This window comes from Bos taurus, chromosome 28 (genome assembly GCF_002263795.3).
Source record: "Bos taurus isolate L1 Dominette 01449 registration number 42190680 breed Hereford chromosome 28, ARS-UCD2.0, whole genome shotgun sequence".
In the NCBI taxonomy this organism is placed as follows: Eukaryota; Metazoa; Chordata; class Mammalia; order Artiodactyla; family Bovidae; genus Bos; species Bos taurus.
This window is the reverse complement of record NC_037355.1, coordinates 26,395,923-26,421,685: the sequence shown is the minus strand read 5'-3', so window position 1 is coordinate 26,421,685 and position 25,763 is coordinate 26,395,923. Positions and strand designations below refer to the sequence as shown.

The window sequence follows — 25,763 nt, the reverse complement described above, 5'->3', positions numbered from 1 at the left end:
TGAAAATGTACAATCATGAGACTTTGCTTTTAATATCGTCTCTATTTTGTGGTATCCTATTATTTCTGTGGAAATGGCTTTAGCACATGTTAAGTAACAGGTGGCTGAATATTTTTTCTTTTTCATAGAATATTTTTGATTATAACCACTTAATAGTATACAATAATTCAATATGAAGGAAATTTTGAATCATAGTTAACCAAAAAAAGTTTTTAAAAAATCACTTTAATCTCAGTTTTTCCATAGACACTCTTAGTAACATGTAGAGTTTTCTCTTTTTATAGTCCTTTTTAAGTATATTTTCAAAAATAATCATATTGTATGTATAATATATGGGCTTCCCAGATGGCACAGTGGTAAAGAACCCATCCACCTGCTAATGCAGGAGACACAGGAGGTGTAGGTTCGATTCCTGGGTTGGGAATAGCCCCTGGAGTAGGAAATGGCAGCCCACTCCAGTATTCTTGCTGGGATAATCCCATGGACAGAGGAGCTTGGTGGGCTATAGTCCATGGGGTCCTAAAGAGTAAGACAGAGCGACTAAACAAATGCACATATATAATATATACATTTTGTTTTGTGGTTTAGAAAAGTTAACACTACAAGCATTTGTTATGTCATTAAATATTCTATCTGTATATTGTTCTGTCTGATGGATAAATCATTTTTAATCATCTGTTGGACATTTTGGTTACTTCCAGCTTTTCAATCTTATCAATAGTGAAATCATGTATGTTGAACATCTTTGTACATAATTATTTAAATCTCTGAGTTTGGAGAGATGGAATTTGTCTATCAAAGTGCATGTGCTTTTTAAAAGGTTTTGGACACTTTTTTTTTTTTTTGGTGTTTTAAAATTTTTTAAAAATTTTGTTGTGGACATATTTTACCAGATTATTTTTCAGGAATATTGAACCAGGTGTTGCTCCTGCCAGGTGTCAGCACCGACAGAAACCAGATTTTTGTGTTTTTTTTTTTTCATTTTATCTAATTAGGAAAGATAGGCTTCTCATTTTAATTTGCATTTCTTAGCTCTTTCAAATAATTACAAAGCACTCGATCACAGATTTTAAAATCTGAACTTGTTAAAGTATTTGAGTAAAATCTACCTTAAGAATAGCTGTATCTTGCCAAAATAAATAATCAGAATGTTTAATATAGGTGAGGAATCTTTCAATGCCAAACTTGAATCTCACCTGACCTACCAGCTTCAACTTGTCATTTTTAACACGAGTTTTAATGAGAGAAGTTTTTGTTAAGTGTGACGCTTTCCCTTTGTGTAACAGCATGAACACTACAGTGTCTGAGAGCCCCTTCCAGTGTGATCCTGATGCTGCCAAAGCCATTGTGGATGCTGTAAGTAAAGGTTTCCTGGAAAAAAAACAAACTCGGCGGCCAAAAAATACGGTGTTGAATGGGGAGGGAAAGTAGGTTCAATAAATATTTGAGGGTGTCCTGTACGTCTGTTACGGTGTGAGGTCTTGAAATTACAAACCATAAACTCAGGTAGACATTGGACTGAGGGAAACCTGAGGAGAATCCTAGTCAATCCTAACCTGGGCAGATAGCAAGCTAGGACAGTCTGTAAGACTCAGAGTGACTCTAGAATGTTCTAAATAACCCAAGGGCCTGGGTGCTTATCATAAGCCATTTTTCATAAGAGTACCAATGGGAACTTATGTGGTTTGGTCATAGCAAAGATGGAGAAAGTCATCAGATTTCAGGTATCATTGCAAGAGTGGTTTGTAGTCCTAGAGAGACTTTCAGGTGAGGTAATAAATCATCCATCAAAGAAATAATCTGATTTTGATTAACTTAAAGACTGAAGCTTGTCTAAAATTATTCTCATTTGTAATGTTAGACGAGAAAAACAAAAGAAAATGAGGTCTGACTTTACTGACTTGTACAGTACAAGGGAAAAAGACAATTTAATGATGAAGCCAGTACATTTAGATTTATTTTTATTTGTATATAAATTTTTACAAAGTTGAGATAAATTAAAAGGGGAAAGCCATTGGTTAACGACCATTACTTTTCAATAAGAACATTCTGCCTACATTTTATATATATGTATGTATATATAAAGTCTATATATACATGTTTTTCAATTATTTCAAAAAAACATTTTTATTAATTATTCTCCTGTGTGTCATTAAAAGCCAAGAGGTTTTGAATTTGTTAACATTTCTTAGCAGTAGAGCAAGCTTTGCATTGTTCCCATCTGGTGTAAATTATTTTTAGAACTTAAAATTTGAGATAGTTGTCTTCTGTTAACATTCCTTTTAATCTTTCTGTCAATATACTTTTTTAGCTTATTCTTTTTCCGGAATTAGACTAATACATTTTAATATTGTATTTTAGTTACCGCCACCATGTGAATCTGCCTGCACAATACCAACAGATGGTAAGATCTATATTCTGGTAAAATTACATTAAAAGTTATGCATATATGTGGGAAAATTACATGTATATCCATAGATACATCTTACATACCACATACATACAGAGAGAGGAGAGTGGGGAGAAGCAGCATTCTGTGTTTTGAGGCACAGGTGGGAAAAGATGGCTGTGCGTACCACCTTTAGTGCCATCCCCTGTGACCGCAGTTTCCAAATCATGACCCACTGTTCTCTGAGTTCCTGGTAGATGCCTTGTGGAGGCTGGAGCAGGCTGGGCTCTGCACCCCAGTCTGGCCACAGGCTGATTCACCCAGAAAACAGTTCTTTCCATCTTTAGATATTAGGATTCTCTGTAAGGTTCTTCTGGTGAGAATTGCCTATCTATAGGATCAGCCATCAAGAGTAAGGATGTTTAGTTGCTCAGTCGTGTCTGACTCTGCGACCCCATGGACTATAGCCCACCAGGCTCCTCTGTCCATGGGATTTCCCAAGCAAGAATACTGGAGTGGGTTGCCATTTCCTTCTCCACCTGCCATTTCCTTCCTTCCTTCCTTCCTAAGGAAGCCCAAAACAAAACACTGATAAATTACCTGTTTTGGTAATTTAGTGAAGTTATGCATGTATGTAGATTTGTTTTAATGGAATCCATAGCAGGATATATTAAAGCAAGTATATTATTCACTGTTATATATTGGGTGTAATTTTGATTCTTAACAGGGATTCTAATTTGTTTTTCTTTTTCCTGACTACAGTGGATAAGTGGTTCCATCACCAGAAAAACTAAGGAAATTTCTCTGGAATACAAGCTGATAATTGCTGCATCCTACTTGTCGGAAAGTGTTAGATGTGATAGTAGCTTTTCCAAGCTTTAAATTTATAGAACTAATCAGTCAGATTCTGCTGTCACCAATCCAGTGTATTCATACATTATCTATCTAAGAGCATTTATCGTGTCAACTAAGGTAACATTTAGTTCCTGCTTAAATATCAAGGCGGTTGTAGTTTGGAAGTCATCTGTGACAGAGTATGCAAGATAAGTACATATTGGATGTATATGTTTGCTATGGTTAGGAAATAAAAATTATTTTGTTTCAACTTGGTTTATGACATTTTTATTTTAATCTGAAGTCTAACACTACCGAGCAGGCTTGGGTGCTGTTTGGTATTTGCTTTCTATGACTGATCTTACAATTCAGTTTTACTAAAAACTGACTTTTTTAGGCACCTGAAAATGAAATCCCTTGTATTTACAGTAGTTCTTGATACTCTGCTCTTACCTAATTCCTGTCGTCTCATTGTGAGCCATCAGTCAGAATAGTTCTGTGATTAAATTTGTGGACTGTGGAGCTCTGCAGACCTGAGTTTTTAATGCTACATGATCTACCTGCTTAGCTCTGTAATCTCAGGTCAGGTACCAAACACCCAACTCCAGCTCCCTTGTTTGTAAAAGAGATGCAATTTGTGTAAAGGCATTATTAAGCATTCAGATTGTTTTAATTGAAAAATTTTTTGAGATCATTGTAAAATCACATGCAGTTGTTAAATAATACAGAGAGACTTTCTCTATACCTTTCCCCCCAAAGGTAAGTTTGTAAAACTACAATATAATACAACCAGGATATGGCCCTGATAGTCTACCCATCTTCCTCAGATTTCCCAGTTTTACTTGTACTCAGCTGTATGGTGTGTTTTTCTGTATAATAACTTGTGTAGGCTCCTGTATCCTACTAGATACTTAACACTTCTAATATCACAAAGACCCCTGGTTTTATCTTTTTATAACCACACCCGCCTCTGATCACATGTATCTGTAGTTCATTCTTTTTATTCATTCCTTTTTATTGCTGAGTAGTATGTTATGTATGCCAGAGGCTGTTCACCTTGGAGACCTGCAGATATGGGTGTGGCCTAGCGTGAGATGCACACCCTCTCCCCCGGATGTATGTATTGTTTTACCGTATGTGTAAACTGTTTCACCTGTGAAGGACATCTAAGCTCATTCCAGTTTCTGACTATTAAAGCTGCAAGGACTTACCTGGTGGTCCAGTGTCTAAGACTCCACACTCCCAGTGCAGGGGGCCCAGGTTTGTTCACTGGTTAGGGAACTAGATCCCACATGCTGAAGCTCGGGAGTTCGCATGCCACAACTAAGACCCAGTACAGCCAAGTAAATAAATATAAAAAATAAAGCTGCTGCAAATATTCATGTACATATTTTTGTGTCAATATATAACTTTTCAGTGTAATTGCTAAGTCATCTCATAGATGCATAGATTTGGTTTTATAAAATGCTGCCAAACTGTTTTCTTGAGTGGCTATACTAGTCTACACTTCCTATAGCAATGTATGAGAGATTCCGTTTCTCTGCGTCCTTGCCAGCGTTTGGTTTATCACTATTTTTTTATTTTAGCCGTTCTGTTAGGTGTGTAGTGATATCTTGTTGCGCTTTTCATTTGCATTTCTCTAATTGCTAGTTATGTAAAACATCTTTTCCTGTGTTTATTTGCCATCTTCTTTGGTTAAATATTTGTTCCTACCTTTTATGCATTTTCTGATTAGATTTTTTTCCCCATGATTAACTGTTGAAAGTCCTTTGTCAGATACGTGGTTGCAAACATTTTCTCCCATTCTGTGACTTTTTATTCTCTTTACATGGGCTTTTACAGAACAGATTTTTAAATTTGATAAAGTCTTCTGTATCAAATTTTCTTTTAATGAATTATGCTCTTGGTATCAAGTTTAAGAATTCTTTACCTGGATCCCAAAGAATGTCTCCAAATGTTTTATAGCTTTACATTTAAGTCTATGATCCCTTTTGAGTTTTTTTTTGTATAAGGTATGAGGTTTAGGGCAAGGCTCTTTAATTCTTGCTACAGATGTCCAACTGCTCCAGCCCCATTTGTTGAAATGTTATTCTTCCCTCAGTGTACTGGTTTTGTGCTTCTGTCAAATATCAGTTGAGTGTATTTGTGTGGGTCGATTTCTGGGTGCTCAGTCTGTTCCACTGATCTATGAGTCTTACCTGTCAGAACCATGCTCCCTTGGTTACTCTAGCTATATGCTAAGTCTTACTACCAAATAGAGAACTTCCTTCCACTTTGTTCTTTAGTCCAGGGTGTGTGCCTTTTCAAATAAATTATAAAATACACTGGACTATGTCTATTGTCTATGCCTAGGGAAGAAACCTTACTGGGCTTTTGATAGGCACTGCATGAAACCCGCAGATCAGTGTTAGCCGCGTGTTTAGACTCCTAATGTGTTTATGTCAGTGATTTCTAGTTTGCTTCCATTATGCTCAGAAAACAGTTCATATGATTTCAATTCTCTTTAATTTGCTGAGGTGGTTTTATGGCCCAGGATGTGGTCTGTCTTGGGGAATGTTCCATAGTTGCTTTAAAAAAAATTTTTTTTAATTTGGTGTTGAGTGGAATATTCTATTTAACTAAATCCTGTTGATTGGTAGTATTTTTCAGATCTTCTGTATCCTTGCTGGTTTTCTTCTAGTTTTATCAATTGTTGAAAGGGAGGTACTGAAGTCTTCAATTACAACTATGGATTTGTCTGTTTTACCTTTCAGCTCGATCAGCTTTTTCATGTATTTTGAGGCTCTGCTGTTTGGTGTGTACACATTTAGGGTCTTTGTCTTGCTGGTGGGTTAATCCTTCTGTTATTGTGTAATGTTCCTCTTTGTCTGTAGTAATTTTCTTTGCTCCATAATCTACTTTATCAGACACTGACATAGTCACTCCTTGTTTTTGGCTGTTTGCATGTTATATCTTTTTCTATTCTTTTACTTTCAACCTATATATGTTCAATTTGAAGTGAGTTTCTTATAAGTAACATATAGTTGAGTTGCATTTTTATCCAATCTTTGTCTTTTAATTGATATAGTTAGACCATTTAGATTTAAGCTAATTACTGCTATGTTACTGCTTTATCCTGTTTGGGATTTGGTCTGGAAGTTTGTGTCTTTTATCAAATTTGGGGATTTTCCAACTGTATTTCTTCAAACACTCTTTCAGCCCAAGCCACACTTGCCTCTCTGAGACTCTGATAATATGAACATTGGATCTTTTGTTACTGTCCCACAGGTGTGTAGGCTCTTGTTTTTCTCCCAGTCTATTTTTCTTTCTCTTTCAGGTCGGTCCTATTATTCCATCCTCAAGTTCACTGAATCTATCTTTTGTCTTCTCCGATCTTAATAGTGAACCTAGCCAGCAAGTTTTTCTTTTGTTATAGTATTTTTCAGTTCTGTGATGCCCATTTGGTTCTTTTTTATAACTTCTATTTCATTGCAGGGAGTTTTTATTTTTTAACTTATTTCAAGAGAATTTCTAATTGGCAATCTAGTCACAGCTTTAAGATGACTGCTTTAAAATCTTTGTCAAGATTCATCTCAGTATTGGCATCCATTGACTCTTTTCTCACTCAACTTGTGATTTTCCTGGTTGTTGGTATGATGTGTGACTGTTAATAATATCCTAGGCATTTTGTCTATTATGTTAGGAGATGCTAGGACCCATTTAAATCTTTTTATTTTTAGTAAGCATCACCCTATTTAGAGTTAGCACATGGGTCTTGGCCTACTTTTGTGGACTGTGGTTTCAATGGCAGTTTAATTTTCAGCAGCTTTGCAGTGTTATTTTGGTCAGCTTGGTTTATCTGCGGCCAGTAGGGTTTCTGTTGGTTCCTGCTGGTGCTGCCTGAGAGGGCTAAGTATCTACTGGTGAAGGAGGAGAGTCAGGCTCCAGGGATAAAGAAGCTTCCTGAACTGGTATACCCATTATGACTGGATTTCTCCCTCTGGCTCAGTCCACCCACATACCTTGGTAACTCTTGGTGGAAAGGGGGAGTCTCAGGCCTTGTGGGGAAGGAGAGTGCCTCCCTGGCTGTTTCTTTCCACCTGGGTTGCCAGTGACCCCCTTGCCAGGTGGTGGCATGCCCACCAGGGGGACCCCCGTTCTCTACGGGTGCAGGCGGGGGTGTGAGCCTGTCTGGGCCGCCTTCTGTTGCGAGGCTGGGGTTTGAGAAGGGCTCTCCCCCTGTTGCGTGGTGGGACTGTATGTGCCCTGTCAATGCTGTTCTCCGGTCCTGGGCTCCCAAACCAGCAAGCCTTCTTAGCAGCTTTCAGAGTTCTTTGGTTGTGTCTCGCTACCTCCAGGGCTGTTAGCTGTGCTTAGCAGAAGAAGCAGGGAAAAACAGGTCTATGTCTTATTGTCTGGCCCAGAATCAGAAACATCAGCATTCAGACTTAAGTAGCATTTCTCTTATTCTTTTATACGTTGTTTCTAAATGCTGCCTCAGTCATGTGGTTTCTGAAGTGATTTGTTAAGATAAAAATTGTTTTCTAATGAAAGACGATGCAAAGTAGGGGACTTCACAAGTACTGGTCCAATAAATAGGAAATCACCCACCCCAATTTTATGGGAAGGAAGGGATACAAGGGACAGAACACTAGTTGGAAGGAATGTCAGCAACAGTTCTGTTACGAGCGCCTCTGTAGAAAGCTTTCACTCCTCTGGTCAAGTAAGGAAATGCAAAATACTCTTGTACCTGCTTACTGGGGCTGCAATAACCGAGTACCACAAACTGGATGGGCTAAACGACAGAAATGTTTTGTCTTACTGTCCTGGAAGCTGGAAGTCTGAGGTCATGTATCTGCAGGCCTGTGCTCCCTAGGGAGGAGTTATTCCAGGCCTCTCCCTGCTTTTGGTAGTTCCTGGCTTGTGGCAGCATAACCCTAATCTTGACAAGGCATTCTCCCTCTGCTTATTTCCAAATTTCCCCTTCTATAAGAACATCAGGGGACTTCTCTGGCGGGCCAGTGGTTAGGACTTGGCGCTTTTGATGTCGTGGGCCCAGGTTCAATCCCTGCTTGAGGAACTAAGATCCTGGAAGCTGCATGGCACACCAAAAAAAAAAAAGTCATTTTGGGTTAGGTGCCCACTCGACTCCAGTATGACCACATCTGAACTAATTACACCTATCATGATCCTATTTCCAAAATAGGTCACCTTCTGAGGACTGGGTGTTAAGAATTCAAAATATGAATTTTTGTGGGACAGAATAACCCATAACAACTTCAGGCATCTGTAAAGTTCTTCATCACTGGTGCTGGATAAGGGTTATCTACATACTAAAGCCTCAAAGAAAGCCTAACCCTTGGGACAACAGTCATTCTACAAACATTTCTTGAGATTTGGTTTTGTGCCAGGCACTGTCTCAGGTCCTGTGGGGAAAGTGGTAATAAGCAGACTGGTGAGGTTAGGCACATCATCTGGATAGGCCCCGTGTTTGGCACTAACCAAATCTCAGTGGCTTAAGAAAACAACAGTTCATTCCTCACTCCTCACAAAGTCGTCTCTGCCTCTGGGCAGCTGTCCTCCCTGTGACAGCTCAGCCTTGGCCCCCCGTTAACGTCTGCTTTCTCCTGACGGTCACCATCACACAGAGGGAGAAAGGGCTGGAGCCTCACACTGCTGAGTAAATTCTCTGAAGTGACACACACCATAGACGTTCTTGGTCATTGGCTCATGCAGGCCTCACGGCCATGCCTAACCATGAAATAAAGTGTTACTATTGACATACAGTGGGAATGCAAATCCTCTGAAACCTTATCTTATACACAGAGGAGTAATATTTTTTTTCTTTTTGAGAAAAAAAGAGACTCAGAGAACCTAAGTAACTCACCCAAGGTCCCTCAAATGGTAAGTGATGACTTAATCCAGTTACCTGACTTTGAGATCAGGGGTTTTCCCACTATTTCACACCGTTCCTTAGTTTTCACTGTCATTATTATGTATACCTATGACTGATTCATGCTGAGGTTTGACAGAAAACAATAAAATTCTATAAAGCAATTATCCTTCAATTAAAAAATAAAATTTTTTAAAAAGAAAAATGTACTTACTAATCCATAAGCTGATTATTTCCTTAATCATTTCTCCTTTGTTAAACTTTTTAGCTCTTTGTTATTGGTATCTTTAGGCATAACTTTTTTCCTTTGGGATTATTTTCCAAGGATAAATTTCCAGGGGTAGATTGTAAATGGAATACAGACATTTTTGTTCCTCTTATTTTGTTTTCTGCAAGGCTTCTGCCAGTTTTCAATGCAGCATATAGTTGCATTTTTATCCTCCATGGGCCTGGAAGTCAAAAGGAGCGACTATGTTGCTGTGGCTAAATGATTTGGCTTATTTGAGCATTAGTATTCCTATCTCTAAAATGGTGATATCACCATCATCACAGGGTAGCAGGAAATAGGTGAAGGACTTAGCCCAGTGCCAGGGTCATAGTGCGTGCTGAGTGAAGACTGGTTGTTCATAACTACTCTAGAGGGTGTGGAGAAAAGGGTATCCTCCTACACTACTGGTGGGAGTGTTTTTAAACTGGTACAAGCACTATGGAAAACAGTATGGAGGTTTCTATAAAAACTAAAAATAGAACTACCATATGACCCACCAATCCCATTCTTGGGCATAAATCTGGAGAAAACCATAATTCAAAAAGATAACATGCACTCCAATGTTCCCTGCAGCACTATTTACAATAGTCAAGACATGGAAGCAACCTGGACATCCTCTGACAGAGGAATGGGAAAAGACGATGTAATACTTCTTTCTCCACATACAGATATACAATGGAATATTCAGTTCAGTTCAGTCGCTCAGTCGTGTAAGACTCTGCAACCCCATGGACTGCAGCATGCCAGGCTTCCCTGTCCATCAGCAACTCCCAGAGCTTGCTCAAACTCATGTCCATAGTCAGTAATGCCATCCAACCATCTCATCCTCTGCCATCCCTTTCTCCTCCTGCCTTCAATCGTTTTCAGCATCAGGGTCTTTTCCAATGAGTCAGCTCTTCGCATCAGGTGGCCAAAGTATTGGAGCTTCAGCTTCAGCATCAGTCCTTCCACTGAATATTCAGGACTGATCTCCTTCAGAATGGACTGGTTGAATCTCCTTGCAGTCCAAGGGACTCAAGAGTCTTCTCCAACACCACAGTTCAAAAGCATCAATTCTTTGGCGCTCAGCTTTCTTTATAGTCCAGCTCTCACATCCACACATGACTACTGGAAAAACCATAGCTTTGATGGACCTTTGTTGGCAAAGTAATGTCTCTGCTTTTTAATATGCTGTCTAGGTAGGTCAATAGCTTTTCTTCCAAGGAGGAAGTCTTTTAATTTCATGGCTGCAGCCACCATCTGCAGTGATTTTGGAGCCCCCCAAAATAAAGTCTCTCACTGTTTCCATTGTTTCCCCATCTATTTGCCATGAAGTGATGGGACTGGATGCCATGATCTTAGTTTTCTGAATGTTTTTTTTTTTTTTTGAATGTTGGGTTTTAAGCCAACTTTTTCACTCTCTTCTTTCACTTTCATCAGGAGGCTCTTAACCATAAAAAAAGAAGGAAATAATGCCAGCTGTAGCAACACAGATGGACCTAGAGATTATCATACTTAGTGAAGTAAATCAGACAAAGACAAATATCATAAGTGGAATCTTAAAAAAATGATACAAATGAACTCATTTTAAACAGAAACAGACTCTCAGACTTAGAAAACAAGCTTGTGGTTACCAAAGGGGAAAGGTGAAGAAGAGGGATAAATTAGGAGATTGGGATTATCATACACCCACTGGTGTGTGCTTAGTCACTCAGTCGTGTCTGACTCTTTGTGCCCCTTTGGACTGTAACCTGCTAGGCTCCTCAGTCCATGGGATTCTCCAGGCAAGAATACTGGAGTGGACTGCCACGCCTCCTGCAGGGGATCTTCCCAACCCAGGGATCAAACCCACGTCTCGTGTCTCCTGTACTGCTGGTGGATTCTTTACCCACCTAGCCATCGGGGAGTCCATATACCCACTACTGTGTATAAAAGTGATAAAACATTATTTATATATATAAAACAGATAATAAGAACCTGATGTACAGTACAGGGAACTCTCAATATTCTATAATAACCTATAGGGGAAAATAATGTGAAAAAGAATGGATACATGTATAACTGAGTCACTTTGCTGTACATCTGAAACACACAACATTGTAAATCAACTGTACTCCAATATAAAATTAAAAAAAATTTTAATATTGTACCCTCAGCAACACTGCATGATCAATGCATTTTTTTTTTTTCAGGTAAGGTAATCTGAAGCATTGGCCCAGTTATATAAAGGGCCCAAATGAGACCTCTGATTGGAAATTCAAAATTCATTTTCACCATCCCTGAGCCCAGGCCTGCATATGCTGCACCTGTAATGGCAATTAAGTCCTGTCTAATCAGTATATTTGCTATGCACAGGCTTCTAGTGTGCTTTTGCACAGAATGTTCTTTACCTTGAGAACAGCTGTCCTCACTTTTGGGCCACAGGGAATTTGCCTTTACACTGATAAGGTGAAGGTGAAGTTGCTCAGTCATGTCCGACTCTGAGACCCCATGGACTGTAGTCCACCAGGCTCCCCAGTCCATGAAGTTCTCCAGGCAAGAGTACCGGATTGGGTTGCCATTTCCTTCTCCACACACTGATAAGAAAGCTGTGCAAATTACTTCATGATGGCAAGCATTTACTGAAGAGTTATTAAGTCGAGTCAACTGCCACAGAGTTTATTGGTCCTTCTGTCTCTGGGATCTTTCCTTTAGTTATTACAAAACCGTTAACAGAAAATATTCACCAGGAATAAGATTAAGCAATAAAAATCACAAGGGTATGTGGCAATCTGAATTTTTTTTTAAAAAGCCTGAGAACAATTTGGCTTGTTCTATCAAAATTTTAAATTTATCTTGACCCTTTGAGTCACCAGTTCTGCTATAAGAATTCATGCTAGTTGACTAAGAATAGCCAACCAGGCATACAGCCTATGGCAGCTTTGTTTATTATAACGAAACCTGGAAAAAATATCCAGCAGTCCAGTTGAGGAATGGCTAAATATTCATGCCATGTAGCAGTCAATGACATCACTGCATGTGCTGATATGGAAAAGATGTTAAAAAAAAAATCCAAGTGAAAGGAGAAAGTTGTAGTACTCAACAGCTGCCAGCTACGCCCTGGGGGCCAGATCCAGCCTGCTGGAGGTTTGGTAAAAACATTTTACTGGAACACAGGCACACCGTTCATTTATGAATTGCTGTGACTGACTTCTAGCTACAATGGAGAGAGAATTTAATTATTGGGATAGAGACCATATGACCTGCAAAGTCAAAAATATTTACTGCTTGACCCTTTACCAAAAACTTTTGTCAATTTTGCTCTATCCTACGATCCTCTTTGTGTTTTTTTCACAAAGAAAGTATTGATAGGGTGGTGAAAGAGATACGTTAATGGATCTGCTTGTATGCGTATAGACGATTTCTGGGGACAAACAGACAAAAGTTAACCACAGCCAACAACCGTTATCTCAGGGAGTAGGAATGAGTTCTGTATGGAAGGAGTCAGGCCCAAGGAGTTTCCTTCCACTTTGTAAGCTTCTAGGCTCTTTGGAATGCAAAGAGGCAAAATGGTTGTTTTATAAACAGCTATATAAGGAGGAGACCTTATAAACAGCTATGAAAAAAAGAGAAGCAAAAGGCAAAGGAGAAAAGGAAAGATATACCCATTTGAATGCAGAGTTCCAAAGAATAGCAAGAAGAGATAAGAAAGCCTTCCTCAGTGATCAGTGCAAAAAAATAGAGGAAAACAACAGAATGGGAAAGACTAGAGATCTCTTCAAAAAAATCAGAGATACCAAGGGAACTTTTCATGCAAAGATGGGCACAATAAAGGACAGAAATGGTATGGACCTAACAGAAACAAAAGTTATTAAGAAGAGGTGGCAAGAATACACAGAAGAACCATACAAAAAAGATCTTCACAACCCAGATAATCACAAAGGTGTGATCACTCACCTAGAGCCAGACATCCTGGAATGTGAAGTAAAGTGGGCCTTAGGAAGCATCACTACAAACAAAGCTAGTAGAGGTGATAGAATTCCAGTTGAGCTATTTCAAATCCTAAAAGATGATGCTGTGAAAGTGCTGCACTCAATATGCCAGCAAATTTGGAAAACTCAGGAGTGGCCACAGGACTGGAAAAGGTCAGTTTTCATTCCAATCCCAAAGAAAGGCAATGCCAAAGAATGCTCAAACTACTGCACAAATAACTGCACTCATCTTACATGCTATCAAAGTAATGCTCAAAATTCTGCAAGCCAGGCTTCAACAGTCCATGAACTGTGAAATTCCAGATGTTCAAGCTGGATTTAGAAAAGGCAGAGGAACCAGAGATCAAATTGCCAACATCTGCTGGATTATCAAAAAAGCAAGAGAGTTCCAGGAAAACATCTATTTCTGCTTTATCGACTACACCAAAGCATTGACTGTGTGGATCACAACAAACTGTGGAAAATTCTGAAAGAGATGGGACTACCAGACCACCTGACCTGCCTCCTGAGAAATCTGTGTGCAGGTCAAGAAGCAATAGTTAGATGTGGACATGGAACAACAGACTGGTTCCAAATCGGGAAAGGAGTATGTTAAAGCTGTATACTGTCACCCTGCTTATTTAACTTATATGCAGAGTACATCATGAGAAATGCTGGACTGGATAAAGCACAAGCTGGAATCAAGATTGCTGGGAGAAATATTAATAAACTCAGATATGCAGATGACACCACCCTTATGGCAGAAAGCAAAGAAGAAATAAAAAGCCTCTTGACGAAAATGAAATAGGAGAGTGAAAAAGTTGGCTTAAATCTCAACATTCAGAAAACTAAGATCATGGCATCAGGTCCCATCACTTCATGGCAAACAGATGGGGAAACAATGGAAACAGTGAGAGACTTTATTTTCTTGGGCTCCAAAATCACTGCAGATAGTGACTGGAGCCATGAAATTAAAAGATGCTTGCTCCTTGGAAGAAAAGTTATGACCAGTCTGGACAGAATATTAACAAGCAGAGACATTACTTTGCCAACAAATGTCTGTCTAGTCAAAGCTTTGGTTTTTCCAGTAGTCATGTATGGAGAGGTGGACCATAAAAGAAAGCTGAGCACCGAAGAATTGATGCTTTTGAACTGTGGTGTTGGAGAAAACTCTTGAGAGTCCCTTGGACTGCAAGGAGATCCAACCAGTCCATCCTAAAGGAAATCAGTCCTGAATATTCATTGGAAGGACTAATGCTGAAGCTGAAGCTCCAATACTTTGGCCACCTGATGCGAAGAGCTGACTCATTGGAAAAGACCCTGATGCTGGGAAAGACTGAAGGCAGGAGGAGAAGGGGACAACAGAGGATGAGATGTTTGGATGATATCACTAACACAACGGACATGTGTTTAAGTAAACTCTAGGAGTTGGTGATGGATTGGGAGGCCTGGCGTGCTGCAGTCCATGGGGTCTCAAAGAGACTGACATGACTGAGCAACTGAACTGAACTGATGCTCTTTGGTTTGTTTTTCTAAAAGCATGTATAAGATTTAATTTAAAGTTTTTTTTAAGAAAATCAAATAAAGTAGGAAAAGGACACCAATGGACAGTGCTCAGCACAGCTAGTGGCAGGGGGCTTCTCTCTCCCTCTCTCTCTCTCTCTCTCTCTCTCTCTATATATATATATATATATATATATAAATAATATACATATATATATTAACTATATATATATGTATGTATCTTTCAGTTCAGTTCAGTCGCTCAGTCGTGTCCGACTCTTTGCGACCCCATGAATCGCAGCATGCCAGGCCTCCCTGTCCATCACCATCTCCCAGAGTTCACTCAAACTCACGTTCATTGAGTCGGTGATGCCATCTAGCCATCTCATCCTGTCGTCCCCTTTTCCTCCTGTCCCTAATCCCTCCCAGCATCAGAGTCTTTTCCAATGAATCAACTCTTCGCATGAGGTGCCCAAAGTACTGGAGTTTCAGCTTTAGCATCATTCCTTCCAAAGAAATCCCAGGGCTGATCTCCTTCAGAATGGACTGGTTGGATCTCCTTGCAGTCCAGGGGACTCTCAAGAATCTTCTCCAACACCACAGTTCAAAAGCATCTGAATAAGGACTGGAAGGGACTAGGCCCCAAAATCTGATTTTTAACCAGTTCCCCCGGTGATTCAAACATATCCCTATGTTTGAAACTCATGCTCTAGTCATAAGTCTCAGAGATCAGGAAAAATTTCTCATGGGGTTTTAGATTAGCATGAGATAACCCAGCAAACATCTACCACAGCAACAGCAGCAATGATAATAGCTCCCATTTGGGCCTGAGGGTATAGGCTCTATGTATTCATCTAGTGGGTATCCTTGTCCTGTTCCTGATCTTAGATGAAATGCCAAATCAGAAGTTGGAATCACGACTGCTGAGAGAAATATCAGCAACCTCAGATATGCAGATAATATCACTGTAAAGGCAGAATAGGAACTAAAGATACTCTTGATGAGGGTGAAAGAGGAGAGTGGAAAAGCTGGCTTAAAACTCAGCATTCAAAACCTAAGATCGTGGCATCCAGTCCTATCACTTCACAGCAAATAGAAGGGGAAAAAAGTGGAAACAGTTGCAGGTTTCATTTTCTTGGGCTCTAATATCACTGTGAACAGTGACTACAGCCATAAAATTAAAAGATGCTCGCTCTTTGGAAGGAAAGCTATGACAAACCTAGACAGTGTATTAAAAAGCAGAGACATCACTTTGCCAAAGAAGTTCCATATAGTCAAAGCTATGGTTTTTCCAGTAGTCATATACAGATGTGAGAGTTGGACTATAAAGAAGGCTGAGTGCCGAAGAATTGTAACAATAACCCTGTGTACGAGACAGGAAAAGAGACAGTGATGTATAGAACAGTCTTATGGACTCTGAGGGAGAGGGAAAGGGTGGGAAGATTTGGGAGAATAGCATTGAAACATGTAAAATATCATGTATGAAACGAGATGCCAGTCCAGGTTCGATGCACAATACTGGATGCTTGGGCTGGTGCACTGGGACGACCCAGAGGGATGGTATGGGGAGGGAGGAGGGAGGAGGGTTCAGGATGGGGAACACATGTATACCTGTGGTGGATTCATTTTGATATTTGGCAAAACTAATACAATTATGTAAAGTTTAAAAATAAAATTAAGATTAAAAGAATTGATGCTTTCGAATTGTGGTGCTAGAGAAGACTTTTGACAGTCCCTTGGACTGCAAGGAGATCCAACCAGTCCATTCTGAAGGAGATCAGCCCTGGGATTTCTTTGGAAGGAATGATGCTAAAGCTGAAACTCCAGTACTTTGGCCACCTCATGCGAAGAGTTGACTTATTAGAAAAGACTCTGATGCTGGGGGGGATTGGGGGCAGGAGGAGAAGGGCACGACAGAGGATGAGATGGCTGGATGCTATCACTGACTCGATGGACGTGAGTCTCAGTGAACTCCAGGAGTTGGTGGTGAACAGGGAGGCCTGGCGTGCTGTGATTCATGGGGTCACGAAGAGTTGGACACGACTGAGTGACTGATCTGATCTGATCTCTGGACAGTGAGGAGATCAAATCAGTCAATCCTAAAGGAATTCAGTCCTGAATATTCATTGGAAGGACCAATGCTGAAGCTTCACTTCTTTGGCCACCTGATGCAAAGGGCCAACTCATTGGAAGGGGCCCTGATGCTGGGAAAGACTGAAGGCAAAAGGAAAAGGGGGTGACAGAGGATGAGATGGTTAGATAGCAACACTGACTCAATGGACATGAATCTGAGCAAACTCCAGCAGATAATGAACAGGGAAGCCTGGCGTGCTGCAGTCTATAGGGGGCGGGGGGCAAAGAGTCAGACATGACTAAAGAACAATAGCAACTTAGCTTTTCATCATTGAATTTGATGTTGGCTGTAGGTTTATCACATATGGACTTTACTATGTTCAGGTTTGTTCAGTCTATACCCACTTTGTTGAGAATTTTTATAAGTGGATGTTGAATTCTGTCAAAAGCTTTGTCTGCATCTATTAAGATGATATGATTTTCATTCTGCAATTTGTTAATGTGGTGTATCACACTGACCGATTTGTGGATATTGAACCATCCTTACATCCCAGGGATAAATCCCATTTGATCATGGTGTACAGTCCTTTTAATATATTGTTGAGTTAATGTATTTTTAAATGTATTTTATTTTTTAAATTACACAAATTTTTTTCTGTTCATTTTACTTTACAATATTGTATTGGTTTTGCCATACACTGACTTGAATCCACCATGAGTGTACATGTGTTCCCCATCCTGAACCCTCCCTCCCCACCCCATCCCTCTGGGTCATCCCAGAGCACCGGCCCCGAGCACCCTGTATCATGCATCGAACCTGGACCAGTGATTCGTTTCACATATGATATACATGTTTCAATGCCATTCTCCCATATTGTCCCGCCCTTGCCCTCTCCCAGAGTCCAGAAGACTGTTCTATACATTGTGTCTCTTTTGCTGTCTCACATACAGGGTTATTTACACAAATTTTTATATGTTAAAATTTCAAAAAATTACAGATAAATTCCTCCATGCTTGCTGTCAATCTCACTGCCTTCTTAACGATTAACCATTATTATCAGTTTAGTATGAATCCTTCTTGATTTTTCTTTATGTTTTTACACACACATATCTGAATATAAATATACAATTTAGTATTTTTAAGTATGTATGGGATCATAGTTATTATATACATTTTGAAATTTCATGTTATTTATGGATGCTGCTGCTGCTGCTAAGTCACTTCAGTCGTGTCTGACTCTGTGCGACCCCATAGACGGCAGCCCACCAGGCTCCCCCGTCCCTGGGATTCTCCGGGCAAGAACACTGGAGTGGGTTGCCATTTCCTTCTCCATATGGATGCTACCTAATTCTTTTTTTATAGTTTATTTACTTATTTTATTTCTGGTTACAGTGGGTCTTTGTCGCTTAGAGCAGGCTTTCTCTAGTTTCAGAGTGCTGGGACTAATCTCTAGTTGCAGTGTGAGGCTCTTGATTGCAATGTCTTCTCTTGTTGCAGAGCACAGGTTCTAGGTGGGCTTCAGTAGTCCATATGAACATGGACTTCAGTAGTTGTGGCTCAGGGGCTTTAGAGTACAGGCTCAGTAATTGTGGTGCACAGGTTTAGTTCCTTCACGCATGTGGAATCTTCCTGGGCCAGGGATCTAACCTAAGTCCCCTGCATTGGTAGGCAGATTCTCATCTAATGTACCGCGAGGAAAGTCCCAGATGCTACCTCATTCTTTTAAACTGGTGTAAAGGTAATACAAATGTATTGTTGAACACATTCTTAAGCACACATGACATGTTTCTGAAATCTAATGTGTTGTAGGTAGCTGGAATGCTGGTTACAAGTTGGAGAATAGAAGAGGGGCAGGCAAGAGAGGTAGGCAAGGATTGGGTAATGAAAGGACTTGCTAGAGACCCTGGACTTTAGGAGAACCTTGAGAGGCACCAACAGTTTTTACAGCTGGAAACAACTATTGTCTTATTTCTGTAATGGGTACAGAATTCTAGGAATCCTGGTGATCTGCAGTGCTGTTTGATAATATTTCCCCCTCCCTACCATACTCTTCTCATTAGGAAATGTCCAACCATATTTACTGAATGCATAACTCCTCTATAAATACTGACGTGATCTTGGTATGGTATGTCATTTGGACATGTTCCACAAGCATTTGCTGGGTGTGCCATGGGAGGCAGTGGAGGCGAGTACCAAGTTGTGCACTGGTTTCCGAAGCAGGGTCCAAGGCTCTCTGGAGGTGCTAGAGGGTCCTCCAGGGGGGCCATTCAAAATCTAGGAGGTGATTCCCAAGTGCCACTAGACTCTAAGCCTCATGAGGCTTCATGAGGTTAGGGGCTCTGTCTCTTTTGCTTCCCTCTGTATTTCTAGCACCTAGCACATGTCTTGACATATATCACGTACTTCATAAGTATTGAATGAGTTAATCCAAAATACAAATTCTTTCATTGCTTCCTAAAGGGAAATACTTATGTACCAAGACAAGACCATAATTGGGCATTCACAAACTAAAATGTGTATTTCTGGAGTTAGCTGAGAACACTAACTTAATATTTTACTAAATTCTATCTAACTATCATAGGATAGTTAATTTTGTTAAAAAAAGGAAAAAAAGGGGAGGGAGGAGGGAGGAGGGTTCAGGATGGGGAACAAATGTATACCTGTGGCGGATTCATTTCGATATTTGGCAAAACTAATACAATATTGTAAAGTTTAAAAATAAAATAAAATTAAAAAAAAATAAAGTAATTTGGGGAAAAAAAAAAAAAGGAAAAAAAGCTTCCGTATTCAGGCTTTTTTCTTTTTCTTTTCTGCAGGTATGGAGGTGGTTGGAATTTCCGCAATGTAAGGAAGGAATCTTTATTTTGTTGTATCCTTAATGCTTCTTGGGGACCTCAACTAATGCTTTTTAATTAAAAACTACTATTAATTATTCTACTAATATTAAGATAGTATGCTGTAAGTGTTAACTCTGTAATATGAACAGGAGCAAGATTATCTGCTAAACCTGACCCTCCAAAGACAGAAACCAAGCCTGAAAAGACTCCTGCAAAGAAGGGAGAAAAGGGACCCAAAAACAAAGGAGGAAAAGCTGACAGTGGTGAGAAAGGGAATAACCCTGAAAAAAATGGAAATGCCAAGTCAGACCACGCACAGAAAGACGAAGGTGCTAGGGATACCAAGTGAACGAAAAAAATGTTTTTAAAAATTGTGGTAAAATACACGTAACATGCATTTACCATCTTAACCATTTTTAAGTGTTCTGTACAGTTTAGTAGTGTTGAGCACATTCCCGGTGTTGTACAACAGATCTCCAGCATTCTTTTCACCTTGCAAAACTGAAACTATGTGTGTGCTAAGTCTCATCGGTTGTATCTGATTCTTTGTGAACCTATGGACTGTAGTCCGCCAGGCTCCTCTGTCCACGGGATTCTTCAGGCAAGAATACTGGAGTGAATTTCCATTCCCTCCTCCAGGGGATCTTCCCGACCCAGGGATTGAACCTGTCTCATGCATCGGCAGGACTGCCACCATAACCCTTAAATAATTCCCCATTCTTGCCCCCTCCCAGGCCATGGGAACCACCCTTCTACCTTCTGTCTGCAAATCTGAGAATTCTAGTTCTCAGAACCTATACTAGTACCTAGTATAAATGGAATCATATAGTATTTGTCTTTTTGTGGCTTATTTCACTTAGCATGTCCCCAAAGTTCACTCATGTTGTAGCATTTGTCCAAATTTCCTTCCTTTTTAAGGCTGAATAATATGACATTTTGTTTATCCATTTATCCATCGATGGACACTTGGGTTGCTTCCACCTTTTGGCTGTTGCGAACACTATTGCTGGGAACATCAGTGTACAAACATTTCTTTGAGACTCTGTTTTCAATTCTGTAAGTTATATACTCAGAAGTGGAATCCTGGATTGTATGGTAATTGCATTTCCTATACTTGAGCAAATCCCCTGTTGATTTCTATAGGGGCTGCACAATTTTACATTCCCTCCAACAGTATACACATTGGGAACATACAATTAGCTTAAGAATTAAGATTTTTTCCAAATTACACTCTAGATTATGTTAAAGGGAAAACATTTAGAAATCTTAAGACTTTTACCTCCTCAAATTTTAGATTGATTGCTTTTCAGAACAATTTTTCTAGCATTATATGAACTCCTCTGGCTAACAAAAGGCTAAACATTTACATTCTTCTCAGGAGTTGAATGACTTATGTATTAACACAGATGGTTTTCCAGTTTTTACCATGCTCAGTGCAGGAAGGAATCACTAATTTTCATCATCCATGCCCTTTCGCTCCCTGGTCTCTCCTCTCCTTCATAGCCACATTTCAAATGGCGCTGTCTCGTGTCACTGCCCCCTTTCTTCCCCTCCTGGCCTCTCCTTAGGTCACTCCAGTCCAGCATCCATCCCTGTTACTCCCCTGAAACTGCATGTATCAAGGTCATCCATGGCCTCCATGCTGACAATTTCAGTAAGTGGTTAATTTTTATTGTCAACTTGACTGGACTAAAAAACACCCAGATAACTGGTGAAACATTATTTCTCGCTGTGTCTGTGTTTCTGGAAGAAATTAGCATTTGGTTCAGTACACAAAGTAAAGAGATGTGCCCTCACCACCGTCAATGGGCATCATCCATCTGCAGAAAGCGCAAGCGGAACAAAGACACAAAGGAAGGGTAAAATCTCTCTCACTTCTTGAGCTGGAACATCTACCTTCCTGCCTTTGGGCATCAGAGTTCCTTGTTCCACAGCCTTCAGACTCCAAGACTTACACCAACAGCCCTCTGATTCTCAGGCCTTCACACTCAGACTGAATTATTTCACCAACTTTTCTGACTCTTCAGCCTGCAGATGGTGGGACTTCCTGGCTTCCATCACCAAGTGAACCTGCTCCTTAATAAATCTCCGCTTATACAGATCTATGTACTCTATTGGTTCTTTTTCTCTGGAGAACTCGGACTAACACAGGTGCATTTCAGTCTCCATTTCAGTTTCTGAGTTCCTGTCTACCTAATGTTGAGCACGCGTAGGGGAATAAGACTAGAATGGGGAGGAGAATTACATAAAACTCAACAAAACCCCTCCATCTCCAGATCACTCACAATAAAAGCGAAATCCTCACAGTGGCCTACAAGGCTCTAAAGGTTTGCCCCTATTGAGAGACAACTCTCCACGAATCGCTCATATTTCTGCACTTTTTGTAGCAGAGGTACTAGAGGCCTTTATTTCAACTATCTTTTTTTTTTCCAGGGATGTTTAGATAAAGAACAGCCTTGGAAGAGAGTCTCCATCTGGGCAGGAGATAGGTCTCTATGCTGGCCAGTGTAATACTGTCTCTATCTGGGTCAAAAGTCAGCCAAGTTTGCCTGAAGTCCATTATGAAAGACGGGGGTTCCCTAAGCTCTGGGTTCTTCAGCTGTGATCCAAACCCATTCTGGGCTGCTCTGCATCACCCCTGAAGAACTTGGTGGAGGGCAAGTGCAAAACACATCAACATGAAGCTCATGTTACTTGCTTTGGTTGAGGTAATAAGATCCTTTTTCTCTGCCCCAGGAGTCTCGTGTTTGCCAGTATCCATGGAAGTGTGCCTGGATAACTCCTTAGGTAGTCTCAGAACCTTCTCAATTCTTAAACCGCCTGCCCCACACTTTTATCACCTCATCTCCTGCTACAATTTCCCTTGATGCCCTGCCTGGCTATGCTGGCCTCCCAGCTGCTCCTGGAACCTGCCATGCACACTCCTCTTTGGGACCTCTGCACATGCTCTGCTGTTAGCCTGGAACATTTCACCCCCAGATGTCTTTCAGGTCTTTTCCAAATGGCATTTGGTGGGGCCTTCCTTGACAATAGCTTCACCACCAGTAAACAGGCTGACATTTGCCAACCTGAGTGAAGATGTTATCTCAGTCAGTCAGTTCAGTTGCTCAGTTGTGTCCGACTCTTTGCAACCCCATGGACTGCAGCACGCCAGGTTTCCCTGTACATCACCAACTCCCAGAGCTTGTTCAAACTCATGTCCATCGAGTTGGTGATGCCATCCAACCATCTCATCCTTTGTCATCCCCTTCTCCTCCTGCCTTCAATCTTTCCCAGCATCAGGGTCTTTTCCAATGTGTCAGCTCTTTGCATCAGGTGGCCAAAGTATTGGAGCTTCAGCTTTAGCATCAGTCCTTCCAATGAATATTCAAGACTGATTTCCTTTAGGATGGACTGGTTGGATCTCCTTGCAGTCCAAGGGACTCTCAAGAGTTTTCTCCACCACCACAGTTCAAAATCATCAGTTCTTCAGCACTCAGCTTTCTTTACGGTCCAACTCTCACATCCATACACAACTACTGGAAAAACCATAGCTTTGACCAGACAGACCTTTGTTGGCAAAGTAATGTCTCTCCTTTTTAAAACACTGTCTGGGTTGGTCATAGCTTTTTTCCCAAGGAGCAATCATCTTTTATTTCATGGCTGCAGCCAACATCTGCAGTGATTTTTGAGCCCAGAAAAATAAAGTCTCTCACTATTTCCATTGTTTCCCCATCTATTTGCCATGAAGTGGTGGGACTGGGTGCCATGATCTTAGTCTTTTGAATGTTGAGTTTTAAGCCAACTTTTTCACTCTCCTCTTTCACTTTCATCAAGTGGCTCTGTAGTTCCTCTTCACTTTCTGCCATAAGGGTGGTGTCATCTGCATATCTGAAGTTATTGATATTTCTCCCGGCAATCTTGATTCCAGCTTGTGCTTCATCCAGCCCAGCATTTCGTATGATGTACTTTGCATATAAGTTAAATAAATAGCATCTCACCGAGTTTTAAATTTATTAACTTTTATTACTTTCTGTAACCTGTATTTTTATTGTGAGTTTATTATGATTAAGAGCCACTTACATTTCCTTCCCTGGTAATCATCTGATTCTCTCCTTACCTATTTTTTTAGAAAATCTTTTTCATATAAAATTTTCACTTGCCTATGATGTAATTACAGCTTTCCTTGTGGCTCAGTGGTAAAGAATCCACCTGCCAATTCAGGAGAAGCAGGTTTGATCCCTGGGTGAGGAAGATCCCCTGGAGAAGGAAATGGCAACCCACCCCAATATTCTTGCTGGGTAATACCATGGACAGAGGAGCCTGGAAGGCTATAGTCCCTGGGGTCATAAAAAGGTCAGACATGATTAGGTGACTAACAGCAACAATGATGAGATTACACCTATTTTTTTCTCAACTTATTATCAATCTTTTGAGTTTATGGTGTCATCATTATTGCTATTTTGCCATACAAGGTATTTTAATTTTTCTGTGGTTGAATTTATCAATCTTTTATGGCTTCTGGATTTTCAGTCACAAACAGAAAGACCTTCTCTATTCCAGGAGAGTTGAGACTATAAAGAGCTGAGGCTATAAAGAAAGCTGAGCACAGAAGAATTGATGCCTTTGAACTGTGGTATTGGAGAAGACTCTTGAGAGTCCCTTGGACTGCAAGGAGATCCAACCAGTCCATCCTAAAGGAAGTCAGTCCTGAATATTCATTGGAAGGACTATGCTAAAGCTGAAGCTGAAGCTCCAATATTTTGGCCACCTGATGTGAAGAAGTGACTCATTAGAAAAGACCCTGATGCTGGGAAAGACTGAAGGAGGGAGGAGAAGGGGATGACAGAATCTGAGACGGTTGGATGGCATCACAGACGTGATGGACGTGAGTTTGAGTGGCTCCAGGAGTTGATGATGGACAGGGAAGCCTGGCGTGCTGCAGTCCATGGGGTCGCAAAGAGTCGGACAAGACTGAGCGACTGAACTGAACTGACAATGTTTTAATATCTGAGTGCTAGATCCCCCTCCACGTTCTTTTTCACAGACTGTTTTCTACTATTCTTGTTTATTTTTCCATTTGAGTTTTAGGAACAAACAGGGAGTTTAATTAATCCTATTTGTACTTTTATAAGAATTATGTTAAATTTGTAATTTTACTTACAGAAAATTGAGACCGTTATATTGCATCTTCTCATCCAAAAGCATCATTCATCTTTCCATATGACTCAATTTTCTTACCTGTAAGATGAGAGCAATAATACCAGTCTCATACGGCTGTCCTCATAATTAAATGGGGAAATGCAGGTGAATGACAGTATAACAGGAACCAATGTTTTGGTTTGGAAGTGCTTTGCCACTTCCTGGAGAAGGAAATGGCAACCCACTCCAGTATTCTTGCCTGGAGAATCCCATGGACGGAGAGGCCTGATAGGCTACAGTCCATGGGGTCGCAAAGAGTCGGACACGACTGAGCGACTTCACTTCACTAGGGTATGAACTTGGGTTTGGTTACCAGAGTATTACGAACTTTGATTCTCTCATTTGTAAACTGAGGATAACAATAGTATAGGCTTCACAGGGCTGTGACGAGGGTCAAATGAGATGAGGCGTGCAAAGTACTCAATGAACAGGAACTTAAGTACTCAATGAATATTAGCTGTTCTTCTAGAAAACAGGTTATCCCAGGGGCACTGTGACATAACGCTGAAGCTTACGGAAATCCATCTTAGGTCGAGGGCTCTCAGGTCAACTCTTGCTTCCGAGAACCTACCTACCCGCTGGTCGCCACTTCTGACTTTCCCCGAGCGTCTAGAAAAACATGCACTCGTATCTGAAGCCGCGAGATCGAGCGCCTAGTTTCGCTGCTAGACTCCAGAACCCTACTCCACCCATTGGGCTGCAGCGCTGCCACGTCTCGCGCATCCCGAGCTCCCTACGAGAGGTAGAGCCCGCCCCAGAGCGATTCGTCACGCCGAGGCCCGCCCCTCCGCGGCCCCAGTCACTGGTAGGGCGGCACCGGATGGCCACGCGCCGTGACGCTACGAAGGGGTGGGGACGAGCACGCGCCCGGAAGTT

General features: G+C 40.7%; 1 protein-coding gene and 1 long non-coding RNA gene across 3 annotated transcripts in view; one reads left to right on the top strand and one right to left on the bottom strand.

Annotated features, from left to right (window-relative positions):
• Positions 1-3,494, top strand: part of PPA1 (inorganic pyrophosphatase 1) — a 38,310-nt gene extending 34,816 nt beyond the window's left edge. The window contains exons 9-11 of the mRNA NM_001075118.1: positions 1,287-1,356; positions 2,362-2,404; positions 3,152-3,494. Coding sequence (NP_001068586.1) covers positions 1,287-1,356; positions 2,362-2,404; positions 3,152-3,183 — 145 coding nt within the window. The 3' untranslated portion in view covers positions 3,184-3,494. The remainder of the gene's footprint in view (positions 1-1,286; positions 1,357-2,361; positions 2,405-3,151) is intronic.
• Positions 3,495-4,165: 671 nt separating this feature from the next.
• Positions 4,166-25,763, bottom strand: LOC101903896 (uncharacterized). 2 transcript variants are annotated; one of them, XR_240481.5, is made up of 3 exons: positions 25,459-25,763; positions 24,850-24,926; positions 4,166-10,788 (listed from the first exon to the last, which is right to left on the bottom strand). It is a non-coding gene; the product is annotated as an uncharacterized lncRNA (long non-coding RNA). The 2 variants fall into 2 exon arrangements; XR_009493260.1 differs by having other exon boundaries at positions 25,463-25,763.